Source organism: Sphaerodactylus townsendi, linkage group LG05 (genome assembly GCF_021028975.2).
Source record: "Sphaerodactylus townsendi isolate TG3544 linkage group LG05, MPM_Stown_v2.3, whole genome shotgun sequence".
NCBI classification, from domain to species: domain Eukaryota; kingdom Metazoa; phylum Chordata; class Lepidosauria; order Squamata; family Sphaerodactylidae; genus Sphaerodactylus; species Sphaerodactylus townsendi.
Genome location: NC_059429.1, coordinates 32112200 through 32129271, shown reverse-complemented (window position 1 = coordinate 32129271; position 17072 = coordinate 32112200). Strand labels below are relative to the sequence as shown.

The 17072-nt window shown below is 43.4% G+C and overlaps 1 protein-coding gene across 4 annotated transcripts in view; it reads right to left on the bottom strand.

The window, feature by feature from the left end:
• CRB1 (crumbs cell polarity complex component 1) overlaps positions 1–12895 on the bottom strand; it is a 160214-nt gene extending 147319 nt beyond the window's left edge. For all 4 annotated transcript variants that reach the window (XR_007244568.1, XM_048497121.1, XM_048497122.1 and 1 more), the window contains exon 1: positions 12666–12895. Coding sequence is in view for 3 of the 4 variants with exons in the window: in XM_048497121.1 (XP_048353078.1) it covers positions 12666–12741 (76 nt within the window). In the remaining variant the exon portion in view is untranslated. The remainder of the gene's footprint in view (positions 1–12665) is intronic.
• Between the last annotated feature and the right edge of the window lie 4177 nt (positions 12896–17072).

The following is a 17072-nucleotide window of genomic DNA, read 5'->3' as shown; positions in this document are numbered from 1 at the left end:
GTATCCAGGTGAGTGAATATTTGGAATATTGAGATTTCATATGAATGCTGTGAGGAAGGGTTTGGATTTGGTGAATGAGTAGAACAAGTTGCATGCTGGTAATCACTGTAATTGGGAATTGTTGCATTTGCTGATGAGTAAAAATGCTGACAAGGCTCGTTGATGGTGTTTGTAAACATATAATCCCATTTGCTGTTCAAGTCTATTTTCAAATAGTTTTTTAAATTTCATTTTGAATGTCATAGCTTTTTTTTCTATACAAGGTTCTCTTTATACTTCATTTGCAGGCTGTCCTGATTGGGAAATAGATCTTTTCCACACATGAGGCTTTCTTCTATTTTTCCCTGCGGCAAGATCAGAAGCCACCGCTCCAAATTGGCCACTGTTGTTCCCCATAGCAGCCTTTTAAAGATGGAACACCCCTGCATGGCATCTGCCCTCTCTTCCAAATAATGCAATTTCCCATGTAGTGCCATTATCTTTCCCCATTTTTTGTGCAGTAGCAGTGGTGAATTGGTTAAGAGCAGGTGCACTCTAATCTAGAGGAACCGGGTTTGATTCCCTGCTCTGCTGCTTGAGTTTGTGGAGGCTTCAGATTAGCCTGTGCACTCCCACACATGCCAGCTGGGTGATCTTGGGCTAGTCACAGCTTTTTGGAGCTCTCTCAGCCCCACCCACCTCACAGGGTGTTTGTTGTGACGGGGAAGGGCAAGGAAATTGTAAGCCCCTTTGAGTCTCCTACAGGAGAGAAAGGGGGGATATAAATCCAAACTCCTCTCCTCCTCCTCCTCCTCCTCCTCCTCCTCCTCCTCCTCTTCTTCTTCTTCGTAAAAAGAAAAAGGGACAATATAGGGGTACAGTGATAATGGAGGGGGATTATTACTTCATGAAATGTTTTTATGAAAGGTGGGCAGACAGCAATAAACCTTCATCATAAATAGGACAGTCAGCAGCCCTCCCAACATCTCAAAGGCAAACTGATCAGTGATTTCAAAGGATTTATCCAACTATTTAAAGCAAGGAATCCAGACAAAATCCCCCAAACTTCAGCAAAAGCAGCAAAAGCCAGTGTGGATAGGAGACCAAAGCCCAAAGTTTTGAAGGACCAGACACAAAGGAAACAGCTGTGGCAAAGAGCTGGGTAGAAATCAAATAAATAAATACATAAATATAACTGGGAAATCAAAGAGGCATGCATCAGTCTCATCTCTTCCATTTTATTCTTACAACAACCCTTTGAAGTAGGTTAACCTGAGAAGTCTGACTAGTCCTAGGCCATTCATTCAGCTAAGATGGCAGAGGCAGGATTCAAACCTAGATTTCCTAGATCCTAGTCTAACACTCTAACAACTGCACTACAGTGGCTGTGGACATTCTTGAAGAACAAATAAAGGGATTGTAGTTATGAGTGCTATAGCCCGTAATTTGGTATATTGCCATGAGCAACTTCCTTAGGCCTAATTACACAAAAGTACCCATTTATTTGGGCTAGTTCCATTTCTAGAGAACTTGTTTGTGCATTAGCAGAATGCCAAACCGCTATACCTGGCCTAAGTCCAATCTCAAATACTAGGATAAATTGTTATTTGTATGTTACAAAGACTGAAGCTGTTAATGGAAAGGGAAATGAACTGTTTAAGTATTTTATTATCTATGCTTTTTTTTGTTTGGTAAATGAGAGAAAAGAAATAAGGGGGGGGGTTGCCTCTGAATTTGAGAAGTTATCTAAGGACACACAGCCTATAACATCTAATATGGAGGTTAAAAAAAACCAGCCACTTTTCCAACAGGAGCACTCCTGATCCACTGACTATTGTCCTAGCTGGCACATCATTCTCTAGCTAGATAATGAGGGTCAGTTGAAGAACAAGATCTCTCAGGGGATCACCAGCCAAACAGTGTTGTCAGCTTCCCTGCCATTGTTGTGGAGCTGCTGGTTCTTTCCCTCTTCCTCATATGTAAAACCCATTCGTCAGCCTGCCAATCCTTCCCACACCCCCATTAATCCCTTTGTAAGCAGAGTTTTTATCTTAACCCAATAATTAGTCCTTAATGAGGTAGTTGTAGACTAACAGGAATGATCCTTCAGGGAAAGAAACTTCCATTTATGAGTTGGGGAAATATCCAATGCTTAGAGATGAAACCAGGCTTAAGATGGGTTTCACTGTAAGACATGTCTATGCCCAGACATAAGAACTGACCTACATTGCAGTGTAGAATCATAGAGTTGGAAGAGACCCCAAAGGCCATCAAGTCCAATCCCCTACCATACAGGAACACACAATTAAAGCACTCCTGACAGATGGCCATCCAGTCTCTCTTTGAAAACCTCCAAAGAAGTAGACTCCACCACACTCCAAGGTAGTGTATTCCACTGTCGAAAAGCCCTTACTGTCAGGAAGTTTATGTGGAATCTTTTCCTTCACCTTGAATCCATTACTCCTGGTCCTAGTCTCTGGAGTAGCAGAAAACAAGCTTGCTCCCTCACCAACATGACATCCCTTCAAATATCTAAACATAGCTATCATGTCACCTCTTAACTTTCTCTTCAACAAACTAAACATACCCAGCTCTCTAAGTCTCTCCTCTCCTCGGCATGGATTCCAGACCTTCTATCATTTTGGTTGCCCTCCTCTGGACCCATTCCAGCTTATCAATATACTTCTTGAATTGCGGTGCCCAGAACTGTACACAATATTCCAGGTGAGGTCTAAGCAGTGCAGAATAGAGAGGTACAATTACATCCCTCAATCTAGACACTATATTCCTATTGGCACAGCCCAGAATCACATTGGATTTCTTGGCAGCTGCATCACACTGCTGACTCATGTTCAGTTTGTGGTCTACTAAAGATTCCCAGATCCCTTCCATATGTAATGTTGTCAAGCCAGGTGTCACCCATCCTATATCTGTGCATTTCATTTTTTCTGCCTAAGTGTAGTATCTTACATTTATCTCTGTTGAAATTCATGTTGTTTGTTTTGGCCCAGCTCTGTAATTTGTCTAGGTCATTTTGAATTCTGACTCTGTCCTTTGAGGTATTAGCTACCCCTCCTATTTTGGTGTCACCTGCAAATTTGATTAGCATGCCCTCTATTCCATCATCCAAGTCGCTGATAAAAGTATTGATTAACACTGGGCCCAGGACAGAACCCCACTAGTCACTTATGAAGATGAGCCATTGATGAGCACTCTTTGAGTTTGGCCAATCAACCAATTACAAATCCATCTAATAGCAGCATTGTCTAGTCCACATTTTACTAGCTTACTTGCAAGAATATTATGGGGCACCTTGTCAAAAGCTGCGTGGCGTAGTGGTTAAGTGCTTGCACTGCCACTCACATGGTCAGGAGTTCAAGCCCCCTGTGGGTCAGATATCCTGGCAGCTCGCTCATGGTCAACTCAGCCATCCATCCATTCCTTGGTAGGTAAATGAGTACCTAGCACATAGCTATGGGGTAAAGAATAGCTAGGGAAAGCAATGGCAAACTACCCCACAAAAATGGCTTGCCTATGAAATCACTGCTTGCAGTGGTACCCCAGGGTCGAACACGACTGAAGGGGAAACTTTACCGTTTGTCAAAAGCTTTACTAAAATCAAGGTATGCTATGACCACAGCATTCCCTTTGTCTACCAAGCTTGTCACTCTATCAAAAAAAAAGAGATAAGATTAGCCTGGTATGACTTGTTTTTCAGAAACCCATGCTCACTTTTTGTGATTACAGTATTCCCTTCTAACTGCCCCCTGCCCCTCCTTTTGCCCCATATGGGTCTCTTATACTATCAGGACCCAATATATATTGGGGAGGGTTTAAGCAAGGGTTTCGTGGGACTCTGTGTTAGGTATTAACTGTTGTTTTAATTGTATCTATGTTAATTAATTTTGTGATGATTTTATGTATGATATTTTATGTTGTTCACCACCCTGAGCCCTTCGGGGATAGGGCGGTATATTAAATTAAACAAATAATAACTGCTGGCAGATCATCTGTTTAATGATCTGCTCCAGAAACTTCCCTGGTATTGATGTCAGGCTGACTGAACGGTAATTATTAGGGTCCTCCTTTTTCCCCTTTGTGAAGATGGGGATAACATTAGTCCTCCTCCAGTCCACTGAGACTTCTGGTCTCCAGGAGTTTTCCGAGATTATAACGAGTGGTTCTGAGAGTACTTCTGCCAGTTATTTTGATACTCTGGGGTGTAGTTCATCAGGCCCTGAAGATTTGAATTAGTTTAAAGTAGCCCGATTTTCCTGCACTACCTCCTTATTTATTCTCTGCTGACTTTCTCCTTCTGTATCTTCTGTTTCATTTTCTCCTGGATGAGCACTGTTTCCTTTTTGGGAAAAGTCTGAGGCAAAGAAAATGTTGAGTAGTTCTGCCTTTTCTCCATCCCATTAGCATTTTGCCATCTTCTCCATGCAGTGATTCTATCCTATCTTTTTTCTTCCTTTTGCTATAAACATAACCAAAAAAGCCTTTTTCATTGCTTTCGTTGTTTCATTGCTCTTGCAAGCCTCAGCTCATTGTGAGCTTTAGCTTTTCTTGACTTTCTCCCTACACATCCTGGTTATTTGTTTGAATTCCTCTTTGGTGATCTCCCCCCTTTTCTATTTCTTGGACATGTCCTTTTTAAATCTTAGCTCAGTTGAATGTTCTTTAGACATTCATCCTGGTTTCCTAAAGACACCTCCCATTTTTCCTCCTCATTGGAACTGTTTGAAATTGTGCCATCAAGATCTCACTTTTAAGAAACTTCCAGCAATCATGCACTCCCTTGTCTTTTAGTATTTTTGACCACACCCAGTAGATTCCTAAGCTTACGGAAATCTGCTTTCTTAAAGTCTAGAATGCATGTATGACTATGCTTAGCATCCCCTTTCCACTGTATAACAAACTCCAGGAGAACATGATCATTCCCACCCAAGGATTCTACCCTTCTTCCACCTTCTGGACCATGAAATTGACTGCAAGGCAAGTGACAAATTTGTTGGACCTAATTGTCATGGGAGAGTTTGACTCACAACACATGTCCGGTTATTTGAAATCTCCCATTACTACTACTTTCCTTTTCATGTCCCAAGAGTGTGGTCATGGACATGGTATCTGGGTATAGTGATTAATGATGTCTGTTTTTGATTCTAGAGCAGTTCTTTTTAAAAAAACAAGGCTTTTAAAAATGCTGATCTTTAATATATGATATAAATTGGGGGGCATTCCCCCCCAAAAAAAAGAAAAGGATGAGTCTTGCAGTGGCAAGGAGGACACTTGCAGTGCAATCCTTGCTATATATGCTCAGGCTAGCCCACGCCAGTTGCTATGAAGAGTCAAGCAATGGCAAACCATCTCTGAACAACTCTTGCCCTAAAAACCAGCTGCAACTTGAGGGCACTTTCCTCCCGCGCTACCAAATGGAGGTATGTCCCTTAAAAGCTCAATTATTTATATGTCCAGTCTGGAGGCATGCCATGCACTCAATAGAAAAGTGCTTTTTAAATTGTAAATATGTGCTAGATAAGCTGCATGAAAGGTTGAATGCCATGCAGTAGCTTTGAATTTAAAATATTTTTGCTCAAACCGTCAAAAGGTCCACTCAGTGATTAGGAAGTGCCACCCGGTGGGGGAAAATTAAAAGAAACATTGACTGTACGGCATTAAAACCTGCAGAGGTCCCTCCCCAAATCCTGCCCTCTCCAGGCTATGCCTCCAAATCTGCAGAAATTTCCCAACCCAGAGCTGGCAACCCTGGGATGTTGCTGATGGGGGGAATAATGTCTTCAGGCATAGTATCACAGGGGCAAGCAACAGAATGATGGACTGATAAGAGAAGTCTGTAAGAATTTATAACAATCTGTTCTCAGGAAGGAAGCGTAAGTTTAAGAAAGAGAGTTCCCCTGGGTGAAGATGGAGAATGATGGGCTGGTAAAAAGAGTTTAAGAATTTATGACAATCTGTTTTTAGGAAGGGAGGTTATGTTTAAGAAAGAGAGCTCCCTTGGGTGAGGATGGAGAGGTGAATGACAGAATTAAATTTATGTGTCTCTTTCTCTTTGTTCCTTTTCCCAGGATCTTCATTGTATTTGGGATATCATTGAAAGGTCTTCAAGACAGGTTGACTCTAAGGGGTTGGGTACAAAATAAAGAGAATGCAAAGGTTATGGGTTCCATTGGATTCTTCATGAAGAAGAATGTTAATGCCAATTCTTTGTTACAGTCAGGTATCAGTTGTAGGGTATTTATTTATCCTACAGCTATCAAGTATCAGTTGTAGGATATCGTTATTTATTTGCTTCATTTATACCTAGCTTTCTCCTCAATGGAAACCCAAAATGGTGTATATCACTCCTCCATTTTATCCTTACAACAACCCTGCCAAGTGAGTTAGCCTGACAGTGCGTGGGTGACCTAAGATCACCCAGTGTCCTTCTGTATCAGACAGGCAGCCCAATCCATAGCCCTAGTGGTGGGATGCAGCACTGCCTCCAAGAGGGCTTCTTGGCAGTGCAGGGAGGCAAAAAGGAAAAAGGAAAAGACCTCCATTGGGCTTTATGGCAAAAAGACCTCCATTGGACTCAATGGGCCTGCCCCACCCAAAAGAGTGGTGTAAACCCAAGCCCCCGGTGCTGGCGTTCTGGCAGGCAAAGGCCAGGTGACAGCTGACTAATGTTGGCTCCACCCCTGGCCATGCCTCCAAAATGTCCCTGTTATGCCATTGGAGGCACATGAAAACAGCTGTGGCAGCTGTCCACTAGTAGATTCAGTCACGCACTTTGGATTGGGGTGTAAGGATTTGAACCTGGGTATCCCAGTTCCTAACCCAACATTCTAACCACTATACCATACTGACTCTCACACTGTGTTCTCCATTTCTGAGTATGTAAGTATGCAGTTTGAAGAGGGGTTTCACCCTCTCCTGGTGCTATTTTCCTGACCTGAAACCACAAACATAGGTAAGGGGGAGGGGTCTCTTGGGTTCAACCCCCTCATTACATGTCTGCAGGTCCGCCCCTCGTTTGTGGGTTTTTTGTATTTTAAAGTGTTTTTTTGGTTTTTGGCCTGCAGGCAGGGACGTAGGTATAGATTTTTTATGGGGGGGGGGGTTCGGGGTGGGGCCACACCCCCACCTGCCCCTAGGGCATGGCCATGCCTCCCCAAGCCCCGCCCCCAGCCTAGCGGTTATAAAAGCAGCTCTCCAAGGCCAGGGACGGCAGACTCCCCCGCCCTGCCCTCCCCTGCCCCCCACCAGCTGGGCTCCCAGCCGGCAGCTGCAGTTCCTTCTGCCCTCCCCTCTGGGAAGGGGCAAAGAGGGAAAATGGCGCCTGGTGCAAAATCTGAGTTTTGCCCCCCCCCCCCAGGCAGCCGCTGTGATGCTAGAATCCACCCCCAAACAGCATCACTTTCAATGGTGTTTAAACTAGAGAGCCCAAATTCTCCTTTTAAATCCACCTTAAAGGGAGAATCTGGGGTCCCCAGTTAAATAACATTGAAAGTGATGCTGTTTTGTGGTGGATCATCCCCCATCGTGAAACAGCATCACTTTCAATGTGCCGTAGTGGTTAAGAACAGGTGCTTTCTAATCTGGAGGAACCGGGTTTGATTCCCTGCTCTGCTGCTTGAGCTGTGGAGGCTTATCTGGGGAATTCAAATTAGCCTGTACACTCCCACACACGCCAATTGGGTGACCTTGAGCTAGTCACAGCTTTTCGGAGCTCTCTCAGCGCCACCCACCTCACAGGGTGTTTGTTGTGAGCGGGGAAGGGCAAGGAGATTGTAAGCTCCTTTGAGTCTCCTACAGGAGAGAAAGGGAGGATATAAATCCAAATTCTTTCTTCTTCTTTCTTTCTTCCTAAAACTGAGGAGGACCTCCCAGATTCTCCTTTAAACTCCATGCAGAAGGAGGGTGGATTTAAAAGTGAAATTTGGGGGGGTGCCTGCTGTCAGGGTGCAATTGTTAAGCTACCAGCACCAAACTTTTTTAGGGTATCTTTTAGGAGACTCTCCTAATGATACCACCCAGTTTTGGTGAAGTTTGGTTCAGGGGGTCCAAAGTTATGGACCCTCAAAGGTGTAGCCCCATCTCTTATTACCTCCCATTGGAAACAATGGGGGATGGGGCACCCCTTTTGGAAGTGGATAGCTTTGGACCCCTGGATCAAACTTCACAAAACCTGGGTGGTATCAGTAAGAGACTCTCCTGATGTTACCTCCCAGGTTTGGTGAAATTTAGTTCAGGGTGTCCAAAGTTATGGACCCTCAAAGGTGTAGCCCCCATCTTCTATTAGCTCCCATTGGAAAAAATGGAGGATGGGGGCACCCCCTTTGGGAGTCCATAACTTTGTACCCCCTGAACCAAACCTCACCAAACCTGGGTAGTATCATCAGGAGAGTCCACCAAACAATCCCTGAAAGTTTGGTACTGCTAGCCCAAATAATGCGCCCCCTGCAGGCCAAAAACCAAAAAACACTAAAAATGTTTTAAAAACCCACAAACGGGTGGGCGGAGCTTCGGACATGAATTGGGGGGTTCAAACCCGAGAACCCCCCCCTTACCTACGTGCTTGCCTGCAGGGGGTGCATTTTTTAGGATAGCAGCACCAAAATTTCAGGAATTTGTTGGGAGACTCTCCTGATTATACCACCCAGGTATGATGAGGTTTGGTTTGGGGGGTCCAAAGTTATGGACTCCCAAAGGAGGTGCCCCATCCCCCATTGTTTCCAATGGGAGCGAATAGGAGATGGGGGCTACACATTTGAGGGTCCATACCTTTGGACCCCCTGAACCAAACTTCACCAAACCTGGGGGGTATCATCAGGAGAGTCTCCTAAAGATACCCTGAAAGTTTGGTGCTGCAAGCTTAACAATTGGACCCCTGACAGCAGGCACCCCCCAAATTTCCCCAGATTCTCCTTTTAAATCCACCCCCTTTGGCATGGATTTAAAGGGAGAATCTGAGGTTCCCAGTTTAAACATTGGAAGTGATGCTGTTTCAGGGTGGGTGAGAATCCACTCCAAAACAGCATCACTTTCAATGTTGTTTTAACTGGGGACCCCAGATTGTCTCTTTAAGATGGGTTTAAAAGGAGAAGTTTAAACATAATTGAAAGTGATGCTGTCTGGGGGTGGATTCCAGCATCACAGTGGCCGTTCATGAGGGGGGATTTTGCACCAGGCTCCATTTTCCCTAGCTGTGCCTTTGCCAGGAGGGGAGGGCAGAAGGGACTGCCAGCTGCCAGCTGGGAATGCAGCTGGTTGGGGGCAGGGCAGGGTGGGCAGGGCAGGGGAGTCTGCAGTCCCTGGCCTCAGAGAGCTGCTTTTATAAGCACTAAGGCCGGGGAGGCAAACACAGCTTCTCCACACACTAATAAACACATTAGTTCTCTCAGGCCTTCCCAGGTAGGTGATATTTTTTGCTACAAACAGCATGATCTAGGTCTAATTCAAAAACATTTCTGTGGGAATCAATGCAGTGTTTGAAACAAGTAATAATTTAGCCAGTGGTCAGTCTTTTCCCAAGCAACATGCTGATAGACAAAATTCCATGGTTCTCTTTGCTGGGAAACAATAGGGTTAAAAGCAATTTAGCACTGTGTGTGCCTTTCTACAGCACATTTCTTGTGGGGTACCATGGCACTGAGTGGCATGGGGCTAGTTGGTGAACACTGCTGTTGTACCTATTGCAGGATTAGGTAGTACTGGTGCCAGGCTAGCCTGATCTTGTCAGATCTTGGAAGCTAAGCAGGGTCAACTCTGGTCAGTATTTAGATGAGAGACTACCAAGAAAGCCCAGAGTTGTTACACAAAGGCAGCCAATGTCAAACCATCTCTGAATGTCTTTTGCCTTGAATACCCTACGGGATCTTTGCAAGTCAGCTGTAACTTGATGGCACTTTAAACCACCACCATTGCCACAATCCAGATATCTTTTACAAGGACAGTTTGGTGTTTTTTGCCACAGCATTTGTCACTGCTGAAAACCCAAAGTGCCTTACCTTCAAACATGGCTTGTCTTCCTTTCCATCATTTTGGCCGTACATTTAATGAAATGAGATGTAAACATATGAGGGAAGTTTCTTGATATTTTTCAATAACAATTTCCTCAGCCAAATAAAGAAAGAAACATTTTTTTCTAAGTCTCAAGGGTTTTTACATTCATGGCTGGTTTTAATGACTTTTCAAAATATAGATAATGTATGATTTCATGAAATTATGGCATTTTTTTTGGTAAATGAACTTGAGCAGGGCTACAGAGATGGCATATAAAGTTCCTAAATAAACAAAGTATACCATCCCCTCTGTGAAATCCCCAAATTTGTTCTCTAACCCTTTTCTTATGGAGACAGAAAACACACATGCAATTTTTCACAAGACAGCCGCCAGAAGAAATAGGGCAAGTGGTCTACAAGACAGTTCTGATGTCCTGCACCTAGTTAGCCCATTAATGACCAAATCCAATCTCATGTATCCTGTTCCACAGTTTTTCCTTCTTTCTCTTTTTCGTTTCTTCTTTCATGCCACCAGGGACAGTTGGCTAATCAAGGCAAAAGGAGCAGAGCTCCACCAGCTTTGCTGCTTGCCTCCTTCACAGTGAAAGTGAAGTATCAGCATTAATTAACTCAGTACCAGTCCAGGGTTTTCTTCTTCATCAGTCTTCTTGTCTTTCCCAACTTCAGCCACATACCCTACACTCACATGTAGAGAGCATTTTTTCTCTATTCTCTTCTGAAGCAATGTTTAAGAATGCCCCATGACAGAAATATAGCAAGAGGGTCAGGTCTATTAAAATTTTAATAGACTTAGGCTATGGATTCGTATGGAACTTTTTGACCAATCAGAAACTCAGAAGTGCAACCAAACCCTGTACAAAAGGCAAGAATGGGAACAAAAATAGAGGAGGATGAGGAGTTTGGATTTATACTCCGCTTTTCTCAACTGTAAGAAGTCTCAAAGCGACTTACAAGCTTATTCCCATCTTCTCCCCATGACAGACACCTTGTAAGGTAGGTGGGAACAGTATTATAGTTTTATGTTGACTGGGGGTTAATGAGTTAGATGATGATGGATGATGGATGGATGATGGATACAGCTTGGCTGTTATGAATTGAATATCAATCAGTAATAACTGTAGTATGTTGGGCCTACCTGAGCACTCAGGGACCTGGCATTAATAGTGCAATTCTAAGTGGAGTCCCACCTTTTAAAATCCATTGTAGTCCATGGTCTTAGAAAGGTTAAAATAAAATTCAATTTAAAGTAATCAGAGTTACACCTTCCTAAACCTACTTTTTTCAATGGCTTAGAAGGGTATAACTGCCTAAGATTCCACTGTAAGTAAACTTTGAGCATTTTGGACTTGTAATTAGGTTTATTCGAAAATGTTGACAATGATGGTCCCCACTTTCCCTTTATAAAGCTCCTTTACCATAAAAATTCTGTCTGAAGGCCTGAGTATGTGAAAAAGTGCTGATCAGATAAACACATGGTACATATGCATTGGCCCCATGGCCAATTGGCAGTTAGTGTCACTGTTCAAAAGTTACTGTAATCTACCCCTTGTCTAAAGTTTGTCACATTGATCAGCCTTCACTGTTTTATTGGTCTTAGTGTCTCCTTCCAACCAGACTATAAAACTGCAAAGGGACAACAGTCTGAGGGATGTTGCAACAGAAGGTGACCCAGATTACAAGGCATTGTACGGTAATGCCAAGTCTTTTTGTTTAATGGCAGCTGTTGTAAGCTTGTCTGATTAAAATTCAGATTTGTTAGACAAATCACATAGCCTCCTCAAAGCCCCCCTGTGTGCATGACACACACACACACATTTTTTTTCTTTGCCTCAGGATGTGTTTGATAGCTCCGCTTCATAAACCTTACCAGCTGAGCCCCCCCGGTAAATTTTGTGTATTATATATTCTGTCACCAGACTGACAAACTGTTGAAGGAAGAAGAAACCCATTTTGAATGCTTTCCCCCCATACTTCCCCTTAAATGGGAAGATAGTTGAAAAATGTTTACTCATTCATTCTCTCCTAATTGGAGGTTATTGTAACATTTACAAAATAACACATGTAAGTACATTGTAGGATTTCTTGAGGCTTTCCGCTTTTTATATTAAATCTTATAATGACTAGTAACCTAATGGAACATGTGATCAAATATTTTCAGATAGTTAGAAGAGTCAGTCTGCCACCACAAAATTAAGCCAGAATTAAAACAAAAGTAGGATTCAAAAGAAAAACTGAAACAACAACAAAATTAAACAATAGTGCTGCACCTTAAGTTACAATAGTAAACAAACAATCAAAAACAGAAATATATTATTTGCCTATTTTTACCATTTTAAATATTGAGGCTTACAATGCTACACATCCACCTTCAAGTACAAAGTCCAATATATACCAGAAGCAGCATATTTGGAATAAACATGTTTTTCAAATGCTTTCAACTTCACAGAGCAATACAAACTCCAGTGACCTCAGAGCCATCGGCTCCATAGTTTTCTAAAACTTATACTTCTTCTGACCAAAACCCTTCAGACATTTTTAAAAAAATGTTTTAGTAGCTCTAGCATATTATGAATCCTTTTAAGAGCTATGCATGTTTATCCTTTCAGCTAGACACAGGACTTATGAAATGACAAAGAGGAACAAGAAAACAGACTTTCTTACTTTTTAAATGGATGAGTAGCACGAAACTGAGGTAGAAGATGAGAAGAGAGTCAATTCTTGAAAAAGCCATATTCATCCTGATGGGGCATCCTCCTCTAAAGTTGCCTGGTATCCTGGGGGCTGGGGTTGGTCTTTATTGCTTCCTACTCCTGCCCTAAGTCCAGGACAACAACCAAGGCATGGGGTCTACGGCATGCCATCTCTGCCTGTGCCCCTTGCCAGCATGCAGGGCAACCTGACAGAGTGTGATTCAAAAGGCATTTGTGCTTTGTAAGATTCTACTCCGGCAGCAATGGGCAATTTTTCAAACCTGGTGCAGACTTTTCTGTTAAGTGGATTGGAGTCTTGCTTGTTTCCTTTGGTTTTATGGAGAATTGTGCCATTACAAAGAAAGAAGAGCGATGGCACCCCCAAAGTGCATCCTGAAACAATCTTTTCAAAGCTGTCTTTGCTCCCCAATATTATATTACAAAACTCCAGATATAACCTTTTATACATATATTATCTGAAATAGGGGAAATACTGTTGTGAATTCAACACACATGCCCATAAACAGAATGCACATTGTTTCATTTTCCTCCTAACCACTAAGCCAGAATATTGCTGAATGTGTTTGAGTTGTAATTTTTACACAAGATTTGTTGTGAGATTATACATTCAAATAACTGTTTAGAATGTTGTGGCCAGTTCAGTAACAAATCAGAGGAAAGGAAGCTGTACTAATCAACAGCAAAACTTGAAAGAAAAACATTCAAAGGTATGACCCTGACTTCAAATAACTGGTACACTGATTCCGAAGAGGAGATTCTATCATGTCCCAGGACAATTCTGTCCTTGGGCAGCTCAGACTGCAGAGAAGCTGAACAGAAACACAAAACTAGAGTCGCTCAACACGATTCCACATACAGATCATCAGAATCAGCCAGTTTGGAACCCAGTGCACCTGAATCTTCCAAGGATCAACAACTCACTCCATTTTTCTCTCTAATCAAAGCCTTATGGTCACCCTTGACATCTTATCAAAAGCACTAAGAAATACACAATGGAATGGTATGCAAGGCTCCAGCTGAGGACGGTACCACTTTAAGATCCTCATTCTTCAGAAAGGGAGGGGAGAAATACCCTTCACTTTGGGACTACGATACAACATTTTGAGGTTAGCACAAACCCACCCTTTATTTCAAAAGGGTTTTTTTTTGTGTTCACAAAAGATTGTAGGGAAGGGAGAAGCTGACTGATTCCAAATATCATCTATTCTGTCAACTGCTCTGACAAGTATTTACCCATCAAAGCTTTGTAAATTAAAATGGTCCTCCCAACTGAAGACAGTGAAATGACCAAGGGTTGCCAGCTCCAGGTTGGGAAACTCCTGGAAATTTGGGGCTGGGGGGCTGGGCAGGACAGGGACCTTAGTGCGGTACAATGCAATACAGTCCACCATCCAAAGCATCCATTTTCTCCAGGGAAACTGATCTCTATAGTCTGGAGAGGGGCTGTAATTCTGGGGGATCCCTAGGTCCCACTTTGAGGCTAGCATCTCTAAAATGTCCGGATCATATCTTAACATGAATCTGACACTTAGAAAGTGACAGGGACTTGGGGGTAGGGGATACTAGATTGCATTTATCTGGAGATCTTGGAAAGAGAAGATTTGACCTCCAGGGAAGTGGTCAGATAGCAGAGACAAATTCCCTGGCATGGAGGAAATGTGGTCCATTTTCCCCAACTGCAACTGGGCACAGATTGTAGGAAGAAGCTCTCTTATGGGTTTCCAACTTGATAGTGGTCATTGCCACACGAAGAAGATAAAGGGCAGACAGCCTGGAGAAATATTCCAAGATAATGAGAACCTTTTAGAACATTAATGAGCAACAGAGGCAGGGAGCCCCCAGAATCAGCGGCAGTGTTGGGAACAGTGACGGCATTGGGAAACAGTAGCAAGGCAAGCTCCTAGCCAACATCATTGATAGCAGCAGCTAGGTGAGCTCCTAGCTGGCATTGGTGACAGCGACGGTGAAGTCGACGTCAGCGTAAGCCAGTCAAGTCCCCAGCCGAGTGATGAGTGGCAGAGATCTCCCAGTGGTGGCAGTGGTGGCAATGCCAATGGCTGAGCAAACTTCCTGCCGAAGAGTTAGTGGCAGAGACCTCTCGGTGGAGGCAACAGCGGAGGCAGTAGCAGAGAAATTGGCTCGCCAAAGGCGGCACTGGTACAACGAAAAAGGAAAGCTCCAATGCACTCATCTCAACAGCAGCAGGTTGCAGTCGCAACAGCACTACCAATAGGGGGCGCATTAGATTATGATCTTATGCATAATTTGAACTACATTGCTGCTTGCCCGAGGATTGGTGGAAGATTTCCTCGTGGCAACAGTCATCTTGCTGCCCCAGGAACTGGTGGCAGAGTTCATCATAGCATACGGTGACCAGACGTCCCGCTTTTGGTGGGACAGTCCCGCCTTAAAACAATTTGTCCCGCGTCCTGCGGGTTTTTTGAACTGTCCCGATTTTTGGAAGGCGGGAAACCAGGAGCGCCCCAGAAGGCAGTGCGGCAGCCTCCCACCCACAAGGCCGCAGGAGCACACTGCCTTCTGGGGCGCTCCTGGTTTCCCGCCTGCCCGCCCACCCACCCATACGCCCATCCCGGTTTACAAAGGTGACAATCTGGTCACCTTATCATAGCAGCAGTCACCTTGTTATCTCCTGGCACATGGGCAGGGACTAATGGCAGAGGTTTCTTGGCCCAGTGCTTCATAGAAAGTTCTGTTCACTCTTGGGAAGTATATATGGTCTGGGCAATTATCTTTTGCTACCTGAGTTTCATCTGTTCCATCTGGTTAGAACTGCTGATCATGAGAGATTTGGACATTGTGGGTGCCCTCAATTCTTGCCATGGAAATCCTTATAGGGGGGTGTAGTTTTTGTTAGTATAAAGTGTTAGATAGTGTTAGTGTTATCACTACTGTGGTTGTCTCCCTATGTATTGTAGTTAAGTTATTAGGGTGCACTACGTTGCATTGTTTTAGTTAAATGTAGCTTAGCATATTGTTGGGAGGGCACGGCAGGCACAGCAACTGGGCCCATACCTCTCCTGCTCTGATCTGGCCACAGTGATCCATGCAATGGTCACCTCCAGACTGGATTACTGTAACTTGCTATGTGCTGGCCTACCCTTGATTGTGATCCAGAAGCTTAAACTCGTGCAGCACGCGACAGTTGGGCTCCTTACTGGAGCATTCAGCCAGGACCAGATTACACTGGTCCTTTTTAAAAATAAATAAATAATTTTTTAATTGTCTCATTTGAATTTTACAGTTTATAATAATTTCCTTCTTCATACATTTTCAAACAATACATTTTCCCCCTTTTCTCCCTCCCCCCGTTTCATCTTCCTCATAGTTTTGTCACACAAACAGCTGTAAGTTCATTCTCTGTAGCCTTTTCTCCCATATTTCTTCATTGACTCGAGCTTCTTTCATCCAGTCCACGTATATTATCCATATCTTCAAAATTTCATTCTGTTTATCTTGCCACGTCTTATTTTTGGTTAATATATCTAAAATATCAAGTGTCACTTGTTCCTAGATATATTCTAGCCATTTCTGAAATGTCAATTTTTTCTAGATTACACTGGTCCTGTACCATCTTAAGGTCGTGAGAGGTGTCGGACCTACATACCTGCAGTACTGTGTCTCCCCATATTGCCCCTCCAGGGCCCTCTGTTCTGAGGAGTACCTGCTAGAGGTCCCTGGCCCCAGAACTATCCGGCTAGTCACTATGAGGGTCAGGGCATTTACGGCCTTGGCCCCCGTTTGGTGGAACCGGCTGCCAAAGGAGGTTAGAGCCTTGCGGGACCTACAGGGTTTTCACAGGGCCTGTAAGACAGCCTTGTTCCACCAAGCATTTCCACCTGGCCAGCCGGGAAAATAAATAGAACACCTCGGTTTCTTATGGGTATGGAGGGGAGGCGGGTGGGTTGTATTGCCATCTGTTTTATTTGTGTTGCCATCTGTTTTATCTCTGGAATGTTTTATTGGTTTTAAACATATGGGATTTTATGTTGTTTTATGATGTTGTGTGCCGCCTTGAGCCCTTTGGGGGAGGCCGGCTTATATATATAAACAACAATATATATATACCGGTAAACAAATAAATAAATAAACATTTAAGTTTAAAAAGCCTGACTTAGAATAGCAGATCTAGAAGGAACTGTAGACTGGCCCAAAGTTGTCCAGTTGAGCTTTAGTATTGAGTGAAGATTTTGAACCCAAGGTTCCTTATCTCAAGTCCAGTACCCCATTCCTTGTCAGTCTTTTCCATTTGCTTTAACTTTTTCATATTTCCTTTTTTTTGTACTTGGTAAGTTGCTAGTCTAATACGGATAATTTCTTTATTTCATCAGGTACCTTT